The following is a 17,203-nucleotide window of genomic DNA, read 5'->3' as shown; positions in this document are numbered from 1 at the left end:
CATAAGTCAGTTATACAACCCCCTATCAGGCATTCACCCACAGTTTGAGAAGATTTGACCATGGAAAATAGACCAGCAAGGTCAGGAACCAGAGGATCATAGATTTAGAACTGAAAAGGACCTTAGGTGCCAGTGAGTCCAGCATCCTCAGTTTATAGATGAAAAAAACCAAGGCACTTATCTTAGATCATCCTGCTAATACATGTCCGAGGCAGAATTTGAACCCAGATGTGAGGCAGCTAGGTGGTGCACTGGATAGAGCACCAGGTCTGAAGTCAGGAAAACCTGAATTCAAATCTGGCCTCAGATACTTCCTACCTGGGTGACCCTAGACAGGTCACTTCACCCTTTTTGCCTCAGTTTCCTCATCTGTAAAATGGAGAAGAAAATGGCAAATACTACAGTATCTTTGCCAAGAAAACTCCCAATGGGGTCACAAATGGGGAATAAGATCATGACTAAAGTGAATGAATGACAATTTCCCAATTCCAAGTCTGGCACTTGATCCAAAACTTCCCAGTCCTTCCATTAGCTCTTCCTTCTCTTAGGATTAGGAGTGGAATTTGGGTCTCTCTTTAGAGCAAGACATTGGGGCCTGGTCCAGGAGTCCCTGAAGGAAGAATTGAGAAATATGTATGTGTCTGGGGAAAAGACTATCAGAAAATGATTAGGGACTTGTCAGGAAGCCTTGACTCTATTTCCAGGTCCAATATCTATTAGCTATGGGACTTGGAGGAAGAGGCCCAGATTTTATCATCTCTTTAAGTTTCAATAGCCTACAACTCTGGCTTCATGGTCTCACTGTGGGAGGGGATACAGATGGCATTCTGCATGGGAAAGAGGGACAAGCAATGGCTACTTCCCACATGAATGTGTCTTGACATCCCATACTAGATTGCAAACAACCAAGGACTTAGCCTAAGGCATCAGAAATCAGTCCTCTCTTTAAAAAAAAAAAAGGATAAAAAGAAAGCCCTTTATTGTTTATGACAATGACAAAAACTTTGCGGATGTAGTTTTTACAAAATAGGGTGGTTAGAATATCACGGGGTCAACATTTATTTGGTGTCCCCTGATGGGGAGACTACGGAGGAATTGGGTCATAGCTCTTCTTTACTGAGGAGCCAACCAATGGTTCCAGGGTTTGGGAGGAGGGGGTTTGGGAACCATTGGTGTTTCCATGACAATAGCCTGGCACAGCTCTGTGATGGCTCTGGACCTACACCATGGGAAGGCTCACCAAAATTGCCATATTTGGTGATTTGCTTTGGAATTTCAGTTCCTTAGGGAACCAGGGGATGACTCCATAGACTAATGGGAAAAGGGGGTTCAAGAATGAGGGAGGTGTAGGGTCCAGAGGAAAAGCCTCCCCAAATAACACATCTATTCCTCTGGGAGGGAGCAGGGTTCAAGGGCTTTGAGAGTGGGGATAAGGAAAACCCAACACCATGAAATTCTCTTCATCCTTGAAGATTTTCATGCTGTGGTGGACTGGGACATCATGCCATTGAGCCCTGTCAGTCATCTCAGCTGCCTTCCCACTCCCATCCCATCCCATCCCATTTAACAGGTTCCTCCTTACTCCCTCTTCTCCTGCTGTTGGCTGGGAATAAGGATAAGAAACATTTTGAAGTGGAAAATGGTTAAAATCTCCTTCAACAGAATAGTAGAATTAAAAGCCCCAAAGAAGGCCTGGATTCAAATCCCAGCTCTGTCTCTTATTAACTCTTCATCTGTAGAACCAAGGATTGTCCAAAGGACTTCCACTATGGTCCCTGCCACCAAGAGAAAACATGGAACAGATCGACCTGACCTCCTCTCGTTGGCACCCTTCTTACTGGGTAATGAGAGTATGAGAATCACTCAGGAGGAGATATGGGAAAGCACTTAGAAAAGGGCATCAGTTCTCAGTATCATTGCCATTGTCACTGGCACAGTTGGGGCCACTTTGGCTGGCTGCCTATTGTTGTCTCCTTAATGCTGTCCCCCAATGGAAGCTTCATGGTGTTCTGTAGCATTCACCAATCCAGCTCTTACCTCATCTACCTGAGGCCCCATCACTACCACGAACGGGGACTCCCTGAATCTGGGAGTCTGCAGATTGAATGAGAAAGAGCCTCAAGGGAGGAAGAGCAGCTGTTTCCCAAATCTCCCCAACCCCAAGGATGGGGAGCAGATTAGAAAAAGGGCTAAGATGTCCAGGTGGCTATTGAAGTGCCCAGGCAGGTGGAAAATTCCTATCATCTCTGCAGAGCTACTGGGAAGGAAAGAAAAAAAAGAAGAAAGGAAGGGAGGAAAAAAAGAAGGGTGGGAGGGAGAGAGGAAGGAAGGAAGAAGAAGAAGGGAAGAGGGAAGAAAAAGGAAGGAAGGGAGAGGAATGGAAGGAAAAAAGGAAAGATAAGAGGAAAAAGGAAAGGAAGAAAAGAAGGAAGGAAAGGAGGGAGGAGGGGAAAAAGGAATGAAGGAAGATGAATGGAAGGAGAAAAAAGAAGGGAGGATAAGAGGAAAAGGAAAGGAAGGAAGGAAGACAATTCCAGTCCATTGTTGGACTTGGGGTAGACACAGCTGCTTTGGACCTCTCTGTGTGAGGGGTAGGGTGGGTGAGAGTGGCAGATGAGGGGTAGAGGATGTGCCCTCTCTGGTGTCTAAAAATTAATAGAGGCAGAAATGATCCCTCTCCTGTATATGGGACTTGGGGGGGGGTAGATTAAGAATAAGGACTGGAAAAAAAAAGAATAAGGACTGGCTGCATCTGATGAGGAAGATCTGTAGGGCAGTCCAGGAGGAGGCAGTCCAGAATTGGGGTGACCCAATCACGTGGTCCAGTTGAGGAGGGTTGGTGGCTCTTTGGGCTTCATCCTCAGAGAGACCAGGCTGGGAGACTTGTAGTCACCATCAGGGGCTGTCTCAAAGCTGTGGCCCCCCAGAGCCGGGGAGAATCCATGGATGGAATAGATGCCCGGAGGAGGTCCCGGGGAAGCTGGCACGCCCATAAAACCAGCCACATTGCTGTGGGAATGGGAGTACGGTGACGTGCACGGGGATGGAATCCCCTCTGGGGGCATCAGACAGGGGCCTCCGGGGCTCCCGGAGCCTGGACTGGGCCACAGGTTGCTCTGCAGCTGCAATGAGAGGTGGGCAGTACGTTAGCAAGTCAAAGCCCGAGTATTTAGCACATAGTAAGGCATTGGTTGATTCTTTTAAGTACCCGACATTATAGGCTAGGCTCTGGAGGGGGACAAAACCGCAGCTAGCCCCTCCTCTCCCCCCAAATCCAAGGTCTTCCCAAACAGAGCTCAGTCCTTTCCACCACTCACTACCCACCACCTGTGAGGTTACGTGCTAATTAATGTAGCAGAGTCCCTGGGCAGCTGAGTCACAAAGTGGACAGAGTTCAGGCCTGGAGTCTGGAAGGACTGAATTCAAATCTGGATTCAGATAGTTACTAGCTGGGTGACCGTGGGTAAACCACTTAACCACTGCTTGCCTCAGTTTCCCCATCTGTAAAATGGGGATGCTAATAGCAAAGTTATTGTAAGGATCAAATGAGACAACAATTATAAAGTGCTTAGCACAGAGTAGACACTATATGAATGTTAGCTATTATTAGTGACAGCTGCAGAGCAAAAACAAGCCATTCATCAGTTTCAAAAGTTAATGTCTGGGTTTAACCTTTATCAGATTGCTGTATTGGCAGTGGGTTGGGGGGGAGGCAGTGAGGAACAGACAGAATAAAATTTGAAATATAAAGGCTTACAAAAAAGAATGTTGGAAACTATCTCTATGTGTATTTGGAAAAATAAAATACTATTGAAGAAATTTTTTCAAAAGAAGAAAAAAAATTGGTAATAGATTTTGCAGGATTAAACATGTATAACCTAGATCAAATTGCTTACCATCTCTGGAAGTGGGAAGGAAAAGAAGTGAGAGAAAATTTGAAATGCAAAAAAAAATGTTTAAATTAATGTTTGGGGGTTCAGATCCAGCCTCTGACACTTTACTAGCTGTGTGAACCTGCCTAAGTCACTTTACTTTGTTTGTCTCAGTTTCCTCATTTGTAAAATGAGCTGGAGAAGAAAATGGCAAACCACCCCAATGGGGTCATAAATGGAGTTGGACCAGACTGAAAATAACTGAACAACCACCACATTGTACAACTGAGGCAGAGAGTGGTTCAGTGCCCAGTCACACAGAGTATAGCCATCTGAGTCAGGATTCGAACTCAGAGAAGTAAGGATCTCATCCACTTGGCTACTCCCTCCATATCTAGTGTCCTCTCCTCCACCCCCCAAAAACAATCCGGCTCTTTAGGGAGAAATAAAACTGGGCTCCAGGACAAGGATGGTCAAAGAATAAAGTGGGTTAGCCCCCAAACTGTGGGGAAGCAGCTTGACAAGAGCCTTGGGAAGAAGAGGAGGGTTCCAGGTGAGCATCTGAATGGACTCTTCGATATCACTCCCACATCCTGACCTCCTAAGAGATGGGGGTGGAGTAGAGTGGGGAGGCAGGAAGGGGAAAAGTGAAGTCATAATGTCCTCACCCCACCTCCACCTTGGTCCCTAGGCCACTCGAGAGCCTAGGAAAAGGGACAAGAGGACCAAGGCTATCTCTTGCCTTCCCTGAATTTCCGTTTCCTCATTTGTAAGTAGGGTTAACAAGGTATACTTTACCAACCTCTCAGGGCTGTTGGGTAGAAAACACTTAAAACAAAATGTGAGTCCTATTATAATTGTTGTCAGCACCCAGCTCCTGGCCAAAAGTGTGGTGAATTTATTATTCAATTTAACAAACGTTTATTTTTGGGGGGGAGGGGAGTACTAACAATTAGGGAAATCAAGGAAGACTTGACATCGAAGGAGACCCTTGGCTCTGATTGTCAATAGGCTAAGAGGACTGAGTATTCCTCTGAAAGGATTTATTCTTATTTTTCCATGAAAGGTGATTTTAAAAAAATGCCTTGGCCCCTGCGAGAATTAGGAAGAGGAATTGGTGGAAAGTGAGAGGGGGAAAGTTTTTATATAATCTTCTGGGTTGTTGTACTGAATTGTCATAATGATCTTTATTTAAGGATTTAATTTTAAAGCTTCTATGTCCTCTGTCTGATTCTTTCAGGTGATTCTATAGGAAGTAAAATATGAAAATAGCAAGTTATTGGCTAGGAGTCAGGAAGGAATAATAGAATTGATGAATGGGTTTTTCTATGGCCTCCATATCAGCTGGGGGAAAAAAGGGGAAAGAGGGGATGATGGAAGGTGTTCTAAGGCACTCTCTCTATCTTTACTCTGCCATCTTGGCTCTGCTTCCCCACTCTCTCTTTCAGGAACTACAAAAGAAATATTCTCTTCTTTCCCTTCCTCACACTCCCCACGTTATAGGACCCTGGAGAATGCCAGGATTCCCTAGAACTTACTTAAGAAACCTTGACTGTTCCTTAATCTAGGAATGAAAATTGAATTTAAAATTATATGTATGCGCATCTCATGACCTTACCCTGATGTGATATTTATGAATTCACATATTATTTTCTATTTCACTGTAAATCTAGTCTAGGAAATACAATGTTCTGTAGAATATGCAAACAGAGAAAGGCGGATGGGAGCTGGAACTGCACTAGAGGGAAGTAGATGCAATAAAAATAAATGCTCAAAAATCATGAAATCTTAGAGTAAGAAAGGACCATGGACAAATTTCTTAATCACTTTGAACCTTAATCACTTTTCTGTAAAAAGGTGGTTGTATGTATCCAACAAGGAAAAAAAAATCCCTTTTACCACATATTTGACAAGTAGTCACTTAGCTTCTTCCCGCAAAAGTCCATAAAGCAGAGCTGGTTGGGGGTGGAGAGTAGGAAGGAGGACCCATCTGGAATCTCCTAAACTGCCCATTCCACTTTCAGAAAGGAAGTTCTACCCCATATCTATCTCTCCATCTTCCACAAGTTGCTGGTGGTTCTCCCTCTGGAGCCAAGCAGAGTGTACAAGATAGTTCTAATACTTGAAGGCAGCTATCACGACCAGTTTCTCCCTCCCCACCCCCCCATCCCTGATCTTCTCTTTTCTGGCTTTAAGCATCTTTACTTCCTTCAACCAAAAAAGCTACAAAGCCTGTAGAATGCTGTCCAGCATTTCCCCCAGCAGATAGTGGAGGAAAAAGGACCCCGACATTTCTTCTCTTCCAGAGCTGAGACTAACACTGTGAGCTGACAGCCACCTAGGGCCCAACCCAAAGGGAAGGGACACTTTCTAACATCACCCTTTATAAATACACTTATTTCAACGTTGGGAAATTCTACCCTTTCTGGAGTGTGCCTATTTATTTTGTGTCCATTCAGTTCTACATGTTATGATGAAGGCTCCGAATCTCTAGTGTACAGTGGTGAACAAGGGATGAGTCAATTTTAATATCTTGCCTAGGTTCTTTGCCCCTGCTCTGCTATTATGTTTTTCTGGTTGACAGAGGAACTTTCACAAATTGACTTTCCCTTTTTGCTTCCCTTGTTCTTCTTCCTTTCCTTTCCTTTTCTTCATATTTAATTACAGGTACCCATCTCCCCCAAACCCCCATGGAAGTACTAAACCTTAGATAGAGCCAAAATGAAGGGAGATAGATAGGCTTGGGTAGGAGGAGAAGGTTGTAGAATATCCTAGGGTTCCCAGAGGCTCTCTCTGTCCTCCACCTTACCTGGGGATAGCTGTCTGTCCGGGGTAGCACTGAAATGTCATAGGTGGCTGTGAAGGGGTTCCTCACCTCCTGGATCTTCCCATATCTCTCCCGTTTCCTCCATTTAGCTCTTCGGTTCTGGAACCAGACCTTTGGGGGGAGGGAAGAGGAGGAGGAGAGAGGAAAGATGGGAAGGTCCCCTAGTGAAGCAGCCAATTGGGAAGGGGGTAGAGGCTCCATGGGATCCCAGAGCCAGCTTTGAAGGGAGGAGAGCCCAGAAGCAAACAGCCAGAATGAAGACCCAGAGAGAACAGAGTGGGAGGTGGGTGTGTCCTTCTGTGGTCTGGGACTACAGGGGATAATAAATCTATAAACCACTCACAAGCCTGTAAGTCAGGGACCTGGAGACGTCCACGATAGAGGAGGGGTTTTATTAGTCTCCTCCAGACCTGACTCATTCTTCTAGATGTTTCTCCAGACCCTGGTGTGAAGATTTCTAATTCTTCTCTCCCTCCTTTCTTTCTTCCCTCCCTCTCTCCCTTTCTCCCTCCCTCTTTTTCTCTCTCTGGCTCTGTCAATGTCTCTCTCTCTCTCTCTCTCTCTCTCTCTCTCTCTCTCTCTCTCTCTCTCTCTCTCTCTCTTCTCTCTCTCTCTCTCTCTCTCTCTCTCTCTCTCTCTCTCTCCTTTTTCTCTTCTCTCTTCTCTCTTTCTCTTCCTTCTCTCTTCTCTCTCTTCTTTCTCTCTTCTCTCTCTCTCTCTTCTTTTTCTTTTCTCTCTCTCTCTCTCTTCTCTCTCTCTCTCTCTCTCTCTCTTCTTTTTCTTTTCTCTCTCTCTCTCTCTCTCTCCTCTCTCTCTCTCTCTCTCTCTCTCTCACACACACACACACACACACACACACACACACACACACACACACTCTTCTCTCTCTGTCTCCCTTTTTCTGTGTTTGCCTCTGTTTCTCTCCTCTTACCCCTCCTGAGTCTGGCAGTAGCTTCGTGGCACTAAGAGCTTTGCCCTGCCTAGTTGTCTCTGTGGCACTGGAACTTCTTAATACAGAAGTGATTCCCTGATCATTCTTACTCCAGCCCTATTTTGGGGTTGCTTAGGGAAGCCCGGGTGACATTTTCCTCTTGTGAACAAGATGTAGCTTTGGAATATCATTTCTTATTCGTTGCCATAGTTTCAGGCTCAGTCTTCCCCCACTCTCTACCTCTTCCCTTTTCCTAGATCTTGGCCATAGGATTTCTAGTTCCTCCCAGAAGCCTATCCAAGAAATTAGACCAAATACTCTTGGATTTGAATATTGGAAATGGGAAATCAGGTCAACCAAACTTGTTATGCTTGGGTCCTTGCAAAAGTCAAGAAACCAGTGAGAGTGACAGTGTAAGAGCCTCGCTATTCCATGCAACTGCTTTTCAGGTGGAACATGAACCCCTCTTCTACTCACTTCTTCTCCCCGCCAAAACAGCCAGACTTCTCAGGTTAGGTATTTGAGTATCTTACCACAACCCAGTCACATCCCCTAGAAGAGTTTCCTCTGACGTCCATGTCCCAGAGATGTCACCCATATCTGTGTGATGGCCCTTTGACCCATCCTTGATCTCCACCCTCTGTGTCTCCCATCTCCTGCTTTTTAAAGATAAGGGATTCCAAGCAGGCAGTGACAGGAAGAGAGGTGACTTGAGTCTCCTCACCTGTACCCGGGCCTCAGTCAGGTCGGTCCTGAGGGCTAGCTGTTCTCTTGCATACACATCAGGGTAATGGGTCTTCTGGAAAACCTTCTCCAGCTCTTCCAGCTGGAAGGTGCTGAACGTGGTTCGGTTCCTCCGTTTTTTGTTTTTGTTCTTGGGTAGTTCCATTGAGTCAGTGAGCTGGGGGCTGAGAGGTCCCCGAAGCCTGGCCAGGCAGGGTGCTGGGGAACCTCTTAGCTCTGGAGGTCCCTCCAAGGGGCCCCCTGGACAGTCTAGAGGCAGTGGGGGGAAGCTGGTGACTTTGGAGACCTTCTCTTCCACTGTAATGGAAAACACAAAGGGAGGGATGGAAAGGGGACTCTGGGGTTTTGTGGGTGGAATGGGGGGGGGGAATATTGACGTCTCCTGGCTCCACCTCCCCCTCCCTCCTCAGTAGGCGCCTGGCATTCTGAGGGCTGCCTGTGGAGGGGGCCCTGGGGAGCCATGTGCTCTGTGGTCTAGGCAAGAGTAAAACAGAACAGGGAGCAGGTCCTAGACGGTCTGGGAGTCCAGGGAGAGGCACTGAGATGTGCCTCAGGGAAATGTTCCATGTGGATGTCTCTTACAGGGTGCCAGGTCTGATGCTTATGTCTGGGAATGGCCACCCTGGGCAGGAGGTTGGTGAGCGAAAGGAGTGGCCGATGAATTGTTCTCCCCCACCCCCCACCTTTGCCTAGAAACAAATGCCTGATTTCAAGCAATCTTATTTCTCGTCTCCTGGCAATCCATTCTTCATTATGACCAGGTACCCCCCAAAATCCGAAGGACAAACTCTGAGCTTCAACTCTTAGGATTAACTCAACATCTCAAGCTAAAACAGAAAATTCTGCCTCAAGGAATGAAGTTTCCAATAGTGTTTCTCCATGTCCAATCCCCATCCTAATCCCTGGATCTTATTGACTAAATTAAAAACCAGGGTTCTCTCTTCACTGCAATACAGTTCAACAGAAATGGAGCCTCTAAGGAGAAGAGTCAGTGAAGAGGATTCCATTCCAAATGACTCCAGAAGTCCTGATGTACCCATCATTGAAAGGAAGTTACAAACATTCGGGAAGTGTTAGAGATCATGAGAAGACCTACAATAAGGGGGTAAATGGAACATAAAAGGGACACACTTGGGGACAAATGGAGGAATGATGGTAAAATCTCTTTGCTTTCCAGTCCCATTCCCTTTTCCCTCCTGTCTCCTTCCTTAGTTGGTCTAGCCTCTCCCCCACAACCTAAAAAGTAAAGAGCAAGGGGTAATCCATTTGCAGGCTGGGAACTGTTCCCAGCAGTCCCAATCTCAAATGTTAACTCCCTCTCTCTCAGGAAGTACTTGTGGAGATCTACCATTTCTGAGAATGGTGAAAAATAGGTCACGGCCATCTCCTTCACCCACTCCCATAGACAACAGACCACCCCTCCAGCAGTACCCCCATAAAGTTCCCCTCTCAGCTATCCCAAGAGAGCTATAGGAATAATGTACCACTTTCTTACTCTCACATCCCCCTTCCCTGTCACTGGCCTCATTCCCAGCAGGGACTCATTCCCACCCCCCTCTGAGGTCCAGCAAAAGAGAGGCAGTTTCCTGGGAATTTTGGTGACAAGATCACATAACTAGCCTCAGACTAGGAAATTAGGGAAAGCTCTAGGCAGAATTACCAGATTTTCCATTTGCTAGTTTCTTGTGTCTCCTTCCCCGATGGAACCATCATCTAGGCAAACTGGGGCACATTTTTCTTAACATTGGCAGGCAAAACCTTTCTTAAGGACAAGCAGGAATCTGCCTGGGTGAATCAAAATGACTTGTAGAATATGTTTTTTGGGAGCTAAGGGCAATGGAGAAGGTAGAAGGAGCAGCACTGGCTTAAAGGCACCAAATCTCAGTCTAGAGGTCTGATAACCAGGAGCAAGTGTTGAGACCTACTTTGGGGAGGTCTTGATCAGCAAGACAACAAAATTTCCTAGGCATAAGAATTTCATTAACAATCAGGGAATATGTGCAGAAGAATAATGGCTTGGAAATCTATCTCCATTTCCTGGCAAAAACATGCAGACATCATGGTTTTGGAGGGCCACTTAAAAATCGAGCTTAGTGGGGGGATAGGGGACCCTCGTTCAAGGAGAATGTCTATTTTGGAGATCCATCAGGGCCCCCAGCTCCAGATGTATACTGAAGGAGACCAAGGATTCGTGTGAACTGTATTTCCCAATATGGGGGGGGGGGAGTTGAGGAAAGATTTGATCTTGAAATAGAGATTGAAAAAGATTCTTTGGGCAAAGAACCTCAAGCTGTAGCTGCCTGAGATGCTTATCCTTTCTATAAGTCCTTCTCAAAGAATCAAACCTCCTTTTCCTTATCACCTTTGGACTTTTTGGAATTCCACTCAAACACAACACAGCTCACATTAGCTGTCTTAGATAGGATCAGACAGCAAAGTTGTGGATGTATTGTACTCCCTCCAACTTTGACAAAGGAGAAGATGGAACCAACTCTGGGACCCCTTATCAGCTCCTCTGTCAAGAGTTTCAGGAGAAAGGGGGCTCAAGATAGCTTTTCTCAAGAGTTTTCCTCTACTAATGCAGGGCAACCCAGGAAATTGTCTGGGAGCGGCCAGTGGGAGAATGGAGGAAAGGAAAAAGGAAAAAAAAATGATATAAAAGACTAGGGAGAAAAAGTTAGAAAAGAAATGAAAGAAGATGTAAAAGACAATAAGCTGACAACTTTATCGCAAATAGTGGACACAGAAAGAGTGTGAACATAAAAAGGTTGGGGTGGAGAGGGAACGGTAGGGACATGAAAAAACCCTTGGGGGCCGAATTCTATACTATACCCACCCTACAACTCTGCAAAGTCCCAGCCGAAGGTTAAGCGCCCTTATTCTGTGCCCGTTTCCCCCTAACGTCAGCTCCAGACCCCTCTCTCTTCGGAAGGCACTTTAATGCATTTCTTTTCGTATACAGCAATTGGTGAGGGCAGTTTGATGGGTGAATGTTGCAAAGACGCAAATATAGCCTTTGGTGGTAAGGGGGCAAAAGTCTTAACGAGGAGCACTTTTCGAAAATGGAGTGAACTTCTAGGAGATCATGATAAGATCTACAATAAGGGGGTAAATGAAACATAAAAGGGACGCTTTTCGAAAATGGAATAAAGTAGGAGATCGTGACAAGATATAATAAGGGGGTAAAGGGAACATAAAAGGGACGCTTTTCGAAAATGGAATAAACTAGGAGATCGTGATAAGACCTATAATAAGGGGGCAAATGGAACATAAAAGGGCACACTTGGGGACAAATGGAGGAAGAGGGCAAAATCTCTTTCCTTTCCAGTCCCATTCCCTTCTTCCTCATGTCTCCTTCCTTAGTCGGTCCAGTCTCTCCCCCACAACCCAAAAAGGAATGAGCAACGGGAGCTTTTACAGCAAAAGTTGAATGGCTCCTCGCAGGGAGGCTGCAGAGGAGATTGTTGTGTATCAGGTCCCGGTTAATTAGATTTTGGGGGTCTCATGCTTTGCTTTGACTCTGGTGAGTTTTTTCCTACCTTCTGGACTAAGCCGCCCGCTTGCAAATCCGCACTAACCGAGGAGAGCACGCGGAAAGCAGCTCCAAGAAATCGGGAAAGCGGAAAAGCCGCGGGAGTAGAAGGATGAGCACGTACTGAGCGGTGTGGAGGGGAATGCAGGGTTCAGGGACTGGAGGGCCAGGAGCTCAGACAGGGACTGAAAAGCGGAGCACAGAGTCAGCGTCGGTGCGTTTTAGGGCAGTGGAAAAACATAATCTGAAGCCAGAGGAGACATGTTTCTGGGCTGGAGGGAAACCCGGACAGGGAGCCCGCTCGGGATGGGGTGCCCAAAAAGGACAGCGAAGATCGCACACAGGATGCGAGCCGTGGGAAGAAGGTGCGGGTGGAAGGTGGTGCTTGTGGAGCAGCTCTGGGAAAGAGAGGACGCAGTTCTGGGACTGTGAGGTCTGGTTGTTTTTAATCGCTCAAAGAGGCCCTGCTAACTTTCTCGCGCCTCCCCGCCCCTCTCCCCACCGCCTTGTGCTGCCCCGAGCCGAGAGGGCTCGCTTTTCTCGGTGGCTTTCCTCGCTTACTCCTCTGCCCTGCAAACTCCAACTGGGCAGTACGATCTTGTAGGTTTCTGAGGAGGAAGGCGCAGGGGCGCTTGGAGGAGGCTGCTTGAGCCTGGGCTCCGGGCTGGAAAGAGAGACCTGGAAGAGGGACGAGGCGGAGAAAAGCCGAAGCAAGATGTTCATAGATCTGGACACTTTCAGGGGGTCCATCAACTTGGATTGAGAAAAAAAAAATTGCATCTTTATTTTCACTAATCTTAGCATTTACTTAAATTATTTTGAAATGATATTCTGGGGGAGGAGGGGAGATTAGGTGGCGTTCTATGACAAAGAAAAAGTTAGAACTCCTGCTTTTTAGAGGGAGGCCGGTGTTCCTTGCGCTGAGAGATAACTAATCCCCAGAGTTGGGCCAGCTTTTTACCCACCCGCCGGGGCCCGAGGCCCAGGCTGGGAAGAAGAACCAACGGAACGTTTACAGATTAATCTGGTTCGGCCCGGAATGCATCTTCCAGCTCTCGATTCGATTCCAGTCCCGAGTCCTGAAAGTCCAGAGCTCCGAGCTCGGAATTGGAAGCCGGGCCGCAGAAGAGGATTAAAGGTCCCTGGCCTGACTTCACTCACCTTTTAGTTCTCGAACGAGTCCCATAAAGTAGGCAAAGTTCTCTTACCCTCCTCGGGCAGAGCCTCAGACAGAGAGGATCCGAGACCCGGTGGAGAAAATCAGAGCCAGAAGTAGGATCTGAGGCTAGACCAGAGAGGGGAGTAGCAAGAAGGAGAAAATATACCCGGGAACAGGAGAAGCAGGAAGAAGCGGCCGCAGGCGCGGGCGGAGGCGGAGTGGAGCCGAGGCATTTTTTTCTGGAAAAATTAACCCGATTTGTAAAGACACCGATCGGGCCAGATGGGGAGCAGCTGCACAATTACTGGTCTGGACTGGAAATGTTTCGAACCCGTTATTAAAAGCTCGGGAAATGAGCTAGCTTTCCCCATTTCTCTCCACCACTGGGCAACTGGACTGGGGCTCCAAAACAGTGCCGCCGCCGCAGTGCCGCGCTAGCCCCCGAGAATTCGAACCAGCGACTGGTCCTTTACCTCCCTAGCTTCGGACTCCGGGCTCCGGACTCCTGCGCGTCGGCGTCCAAATCGTCCCCTCGGCCTCGGAAAGAGCGTTCTTCTCGGCAGAGTCTCGGAATTGTCCGAGGCCATCCCCGGCTTCCCAATATTTCGATCTTTTTCTCTTCCATCTTTCTTTGAAATATTCCTTTCTTGCTCTCTTCCTTAAGCGCTAAGGACAGCCCCGGTGGTTTCTTTCCTTTCTGATTCTTTTTTATTTTGTCCTTTTGTTCTTCTTTTCTTTCCATCTTTCACGCATCTTCTCTATTCATCTTTCTTTCGTTCTCTATTCATCTCCTCCTCTCCTTCCCGTTTCTTTCGTTCTTTCGTTAGCTTCTTTTTTTTCCTCTCCCGCTTTGTTTCTTTTCCTTCCGTTACAGCTGTTTTCCCTTAATTTTCTTATCTCTTTTGTTTTCCTTTCATTTCCTCTTTCTTCCTCTGAAAAAAAAAAAAATTTTTTTCTGCCAACAGTCTCGGCACTCGCTGCGTTTCCGATATCTTTCTTTTGCTTGTTTTAATTTTCGTTTTTGCGTAAACGCTTCCAATCTCTTCTCATCCTCGCTGTTCGACACTGATTTTCTAACCAATCCTCTCTCCCCCCTTTCCTGCTTGTTCCAGGGGCTCAGGTCTTTGAGACGCTCAGGTGTTGCAGTGCCCACAGCATTGTTCCCTCTTTTTCCTGGCCCTTCCTTGACCCTGTATCAACCACATAAAGGGTAAGTGCTCCCCAGACCGGAGCGCTGCGGGAACGCCGACCCCGGAGGCCAAGCAGGCAGCTCTATTGAGGGTAGTGAGGGATGGAAAACGGGGGAGAGAAATTCCTGGGTTCTCCGGGCCCCCCACCTCTCTTGGCTGTGCCAAGCCAGGTTTTACCACCTCAGGGCGGGCCGCTGTACCTGTTCCACCTCTACTGTTTACAAAGCAGGCGGCCCCTCTGTCTGCGCGGGGATCTGAGGAGCCAGACCAACTGCTTCTCATTAAGTCCCAACTGTGGTTTTTATCAGGAGAGCCACTTTTCAAAGAACGCAGACATGAAGGACCGACGAGTCAATCATTTCCTACAGCTGACCCCCAGCCCCCTTCTCCTCTCTTGCGCCCAGCCCAACATGGGGAAAGGAAGCAAAGACCAAAGCCAGGGGATGGATGGATGGCGGACTGGGGACCTGAGTAGGCCTGGGAGTTTAGCTCGAGGCTGGCAGCTCACACTGGTTGGGCCACAAGTTCTAGGGGAGGAGGACGCTCTTCGAGGGCCTTCTCCTCTTTTATGGCTGGCAGCAGGCAGTTTTGAGATCCAGGCCTCGTTGACTCCTTCGGCAAAGAGCAAACCATAGATAGGAGTTATCCAAGAGGGTGTGCTGAGATCCAACGTGCAGATGGGGACCGAAGGGAATACAGAGAAGACCAGGCTCAGCCGAGGGTTGTATGGGTCAGATTTCCCTGGGCCCGGAGCTCATAGAGCTGAAAACTCTGGTTCTAGAGGCACCAGTGGGGTTTTTTGTTGCTACGTGGTGCTTTCTACTCAACTGAGATATGATCCCTCAAGCTGTGTCCGTAGCATTCTCGGCCGCAAGAAAAGGTCAACTTCCTGGGAAAGAGCAAGCGGTTAACCTAGAAGGAACTCGAGAACCCAAATATCCCGAAAAGGAACCTTCTATCCAATTCGGGAAGCCCGGGCCCTGGACCTAGACAGAATTGAAAATAGAAACAGCAAAACTCTTAGTGACTCTAACTTCGGCGAATCAGTGTTCGAACAGTTAAGGGGAAAAAACAAAAACAACCGTATTATAGATGAGGATAGTCGAATGACTGGCTGGACAATTGCTCTAGAAGCCAAGTCGCTATTTGTTTAGGGAGCCAGGCCCTTCTGATACTGGCCAGGGGAAAAGAAATCAAAACAGTGGAGAAGGAACCTGAGGACTAGTCGGGTCCCCGGCTGAAAGAAAAAGGCTTATGGAGGAAAGCAGGAGCTGAGAACCAGAGAAGAGGGCGAGACACAAAAGACTGGCTTCCTTAGGCCGGGTCATCTCGCGCCGGGCTGGGCTGGGCTGCAATGATCAGGACCAGTCAAGTCCAGAGATCTCGGGCAGCTTGCACTCTGCTCCCCACCCCAGCCCAGCAGTCTCGCTCAGTCTGCCCGCCACGATCATCCCCTCGGGCGGCTTTCACCAGCAGCCCCAAATCTCCCCCTCTTCGCCCTCAAAGCTCCCCACCAGCCCCAGGGCAGCAGATTTCGGTTCCCTGGCCAGGCTTTCCCGGAGCCAGTTCAGACAATTGCAGAGGGAATGCAAACAAAACTTTCGGGGTGGCTCTGAATCGAAATCTGAACGGGGAGAAAATGAGAGAGATTTCCAGAGTTGAGGAAAAAGATAAATGGAAGGGAGGGCCCTGTGTGCAGAGAGAGGGACCCCGAGTCCCCAGCCTCCTCGCTGCTCCGAGAGTCCGCAGAACTTAGCCCGGCATCCCCGAGTCTGTCTCCGTAGCCTCCCTGCCCGACCGTAGCCTCCCACCAGCGTTACCTTCCGCAGGGGCCTCGTAAAAGCGCCTGCCGTTGAGGGTCGGCCCAGGCCCGGATTCCTGCAGGTACTTGGCGGGGGGCTTGGCCGCCTCCGGGGAATAAGGCTCCAGTGTTCCGCAGGTCGTCGCGTAGCGAGCAATCCGGGGTCCGGGGAGTGGAGCTGGGTGCAGGTGAGGCGGGGGTCCTGGGGGCTTGTCGGCCCCCGCTGGGTAAGCTCCGGGACCCGCTCCATAAGGCAGGCAGCGCTCGGGCTCCATGAAGGCCTCCTGGGGGCCCGGGCCTGGGGCCGGGGAGCTTGTGCACTTACGCGGAGACGGGCTGCCAGGCCGGCCGGCTCTGGGGCTCGCGCTGCCCTAGCGAGTTGTGCGCGCCAAGGGGGGAGGGACCTGGGAACTGGGCCCCGGAGACCCCGAGAGCAGCGCGCGCCGCGGGGGGGGGGAAGGGGGGCGGGGGACGAAGGGGAGGGGGTAGTGTTTCTCCTGACTTAATCCACTAACTATCCACGTCACGTGTGGCTGTGCCCCGCGCGGGGATTAACCCCTCTGAGGCCGGACACATCCTGCCCTGGCTACCCTGCGCTCGATTTTCCGAGGTAAGCGCAGTTTATGGGCGGAGAGTGAGAAGGACCGCAAGACCTTTACCCAGGTCCTAAGTGGACCCTGGAGCTGTGTACAGAAGGTGGGGCGGGAGGTATAGAGTGTGAGCTTGGTCCGGGAGGGTCCTTTTTCCTGCCCCATCCCCGCCCCCATCCTCTGACTAGTTGTCCAGCGCCGGTGGCAGGACAGCCTTCCAGCCAAGCCCAGGGCACCACGGGAGAACTTTGCTGACTGCTTGTTACAAGCCGCATCTTCCCGAAGAGTTGACCTCGGGATCTAAGAAGCTCTAGGAGACCAGACGCAGGAAAACTGGAGTCCAATCGGTTCCTCACCGACACAATCACACAGAGCTCTAGGCAAGTGAGCGACTGTGCGAGGGCAAGACGTGTCTCTCATCATTTGCTTTCTCCTGCATCCCTGATGGGGTTAGTTAAGGGAGGCAAGCCTCGGTATCCCAGCCCTTTCGCAAAGGTCTCCTATACTATGAGATCCTTTGCTTCCCTGTGGAAGGAGAGCTGAGGATATTCTGGGAA

The 17,203-nt window shown here is 48.8% G+C and overlaps 1 protein-coding gene across 1 annotated transcript; it reads right to left on the bottom strand.

Annotated features, from left to right (window-relative positions):
* Positions 1 to 962: 962 nt before the first annotated feature.
* On the bottom strand, positions 963 to 16,393 carry ALX3 (ALX homeobox 3). Its single transcript, XM_051993087.1, has 4 exons — positions 16,076 to 16,393; positions 8,355 to 8,671; positions 6,682 to 6,810; positions 963 to 3,122 (listed from the first exon to the last, which is right to left on the bottom strand). The coding sequence occupies exons 1-4, from the start codon at positions 16,329 to 16,331 to the stop codon at positions 2,814 to 2,816; spliced, it is 1,011 nt and encodes a 336-aa protein (XP_051849047.1). The 5' UTR covers positions 16,332 to 16,393; the 3' UTR covers positions 963 to 2,813.
* Positions 16,394 to 17,203: the final 810 nt, after the last annotated feature.

This window comes from Antechinus flavipes, chromosome 4 (assembly GCF_016432865.1).
Source record: "Antechinus flavipes isolate AdamAnt ecotype Samford, QLD, Australia chromosome 4, AdamAnt_v2, whole genome shotgun sequence".
NCBI lineage: Eukaryota > Metazoa > Chordata > Mammalia > Dasyuromorphia > Dasyuridae > Antechinus > Antechinus flavipes.
Note: the sequence above shows the minus strand (reverse complement) of the source record. Positions and strands in the feature narration are given on the sequence as shown.

Excerpts from the sequence above, each read along its gene's own strand:
- ALX3 (XM_051993087.1), bottom strand. The coding sequence starts at position 16,331 with ATGGAGCCCGAGCGCTGCCTGCCTTATGGAGCGGGTCCCGGAGCTTAC. Across the intron at positions 8,672-16,075 it reads TTACGAGGCCCCTGCGGAAG|TGGAAGAGAAGGTCTCCAAA; the intron begins GTAACGCTGGTG and ends TTTCCATTACAG. Across the intron at positions 6,811-8,354 it reads TGACTGAGGCCCGGGTACAG|GTCTGGTTCCAGAACCGAAG; the intron begins GTGAGGAGACTC and ends CTCCCCCCAAAG.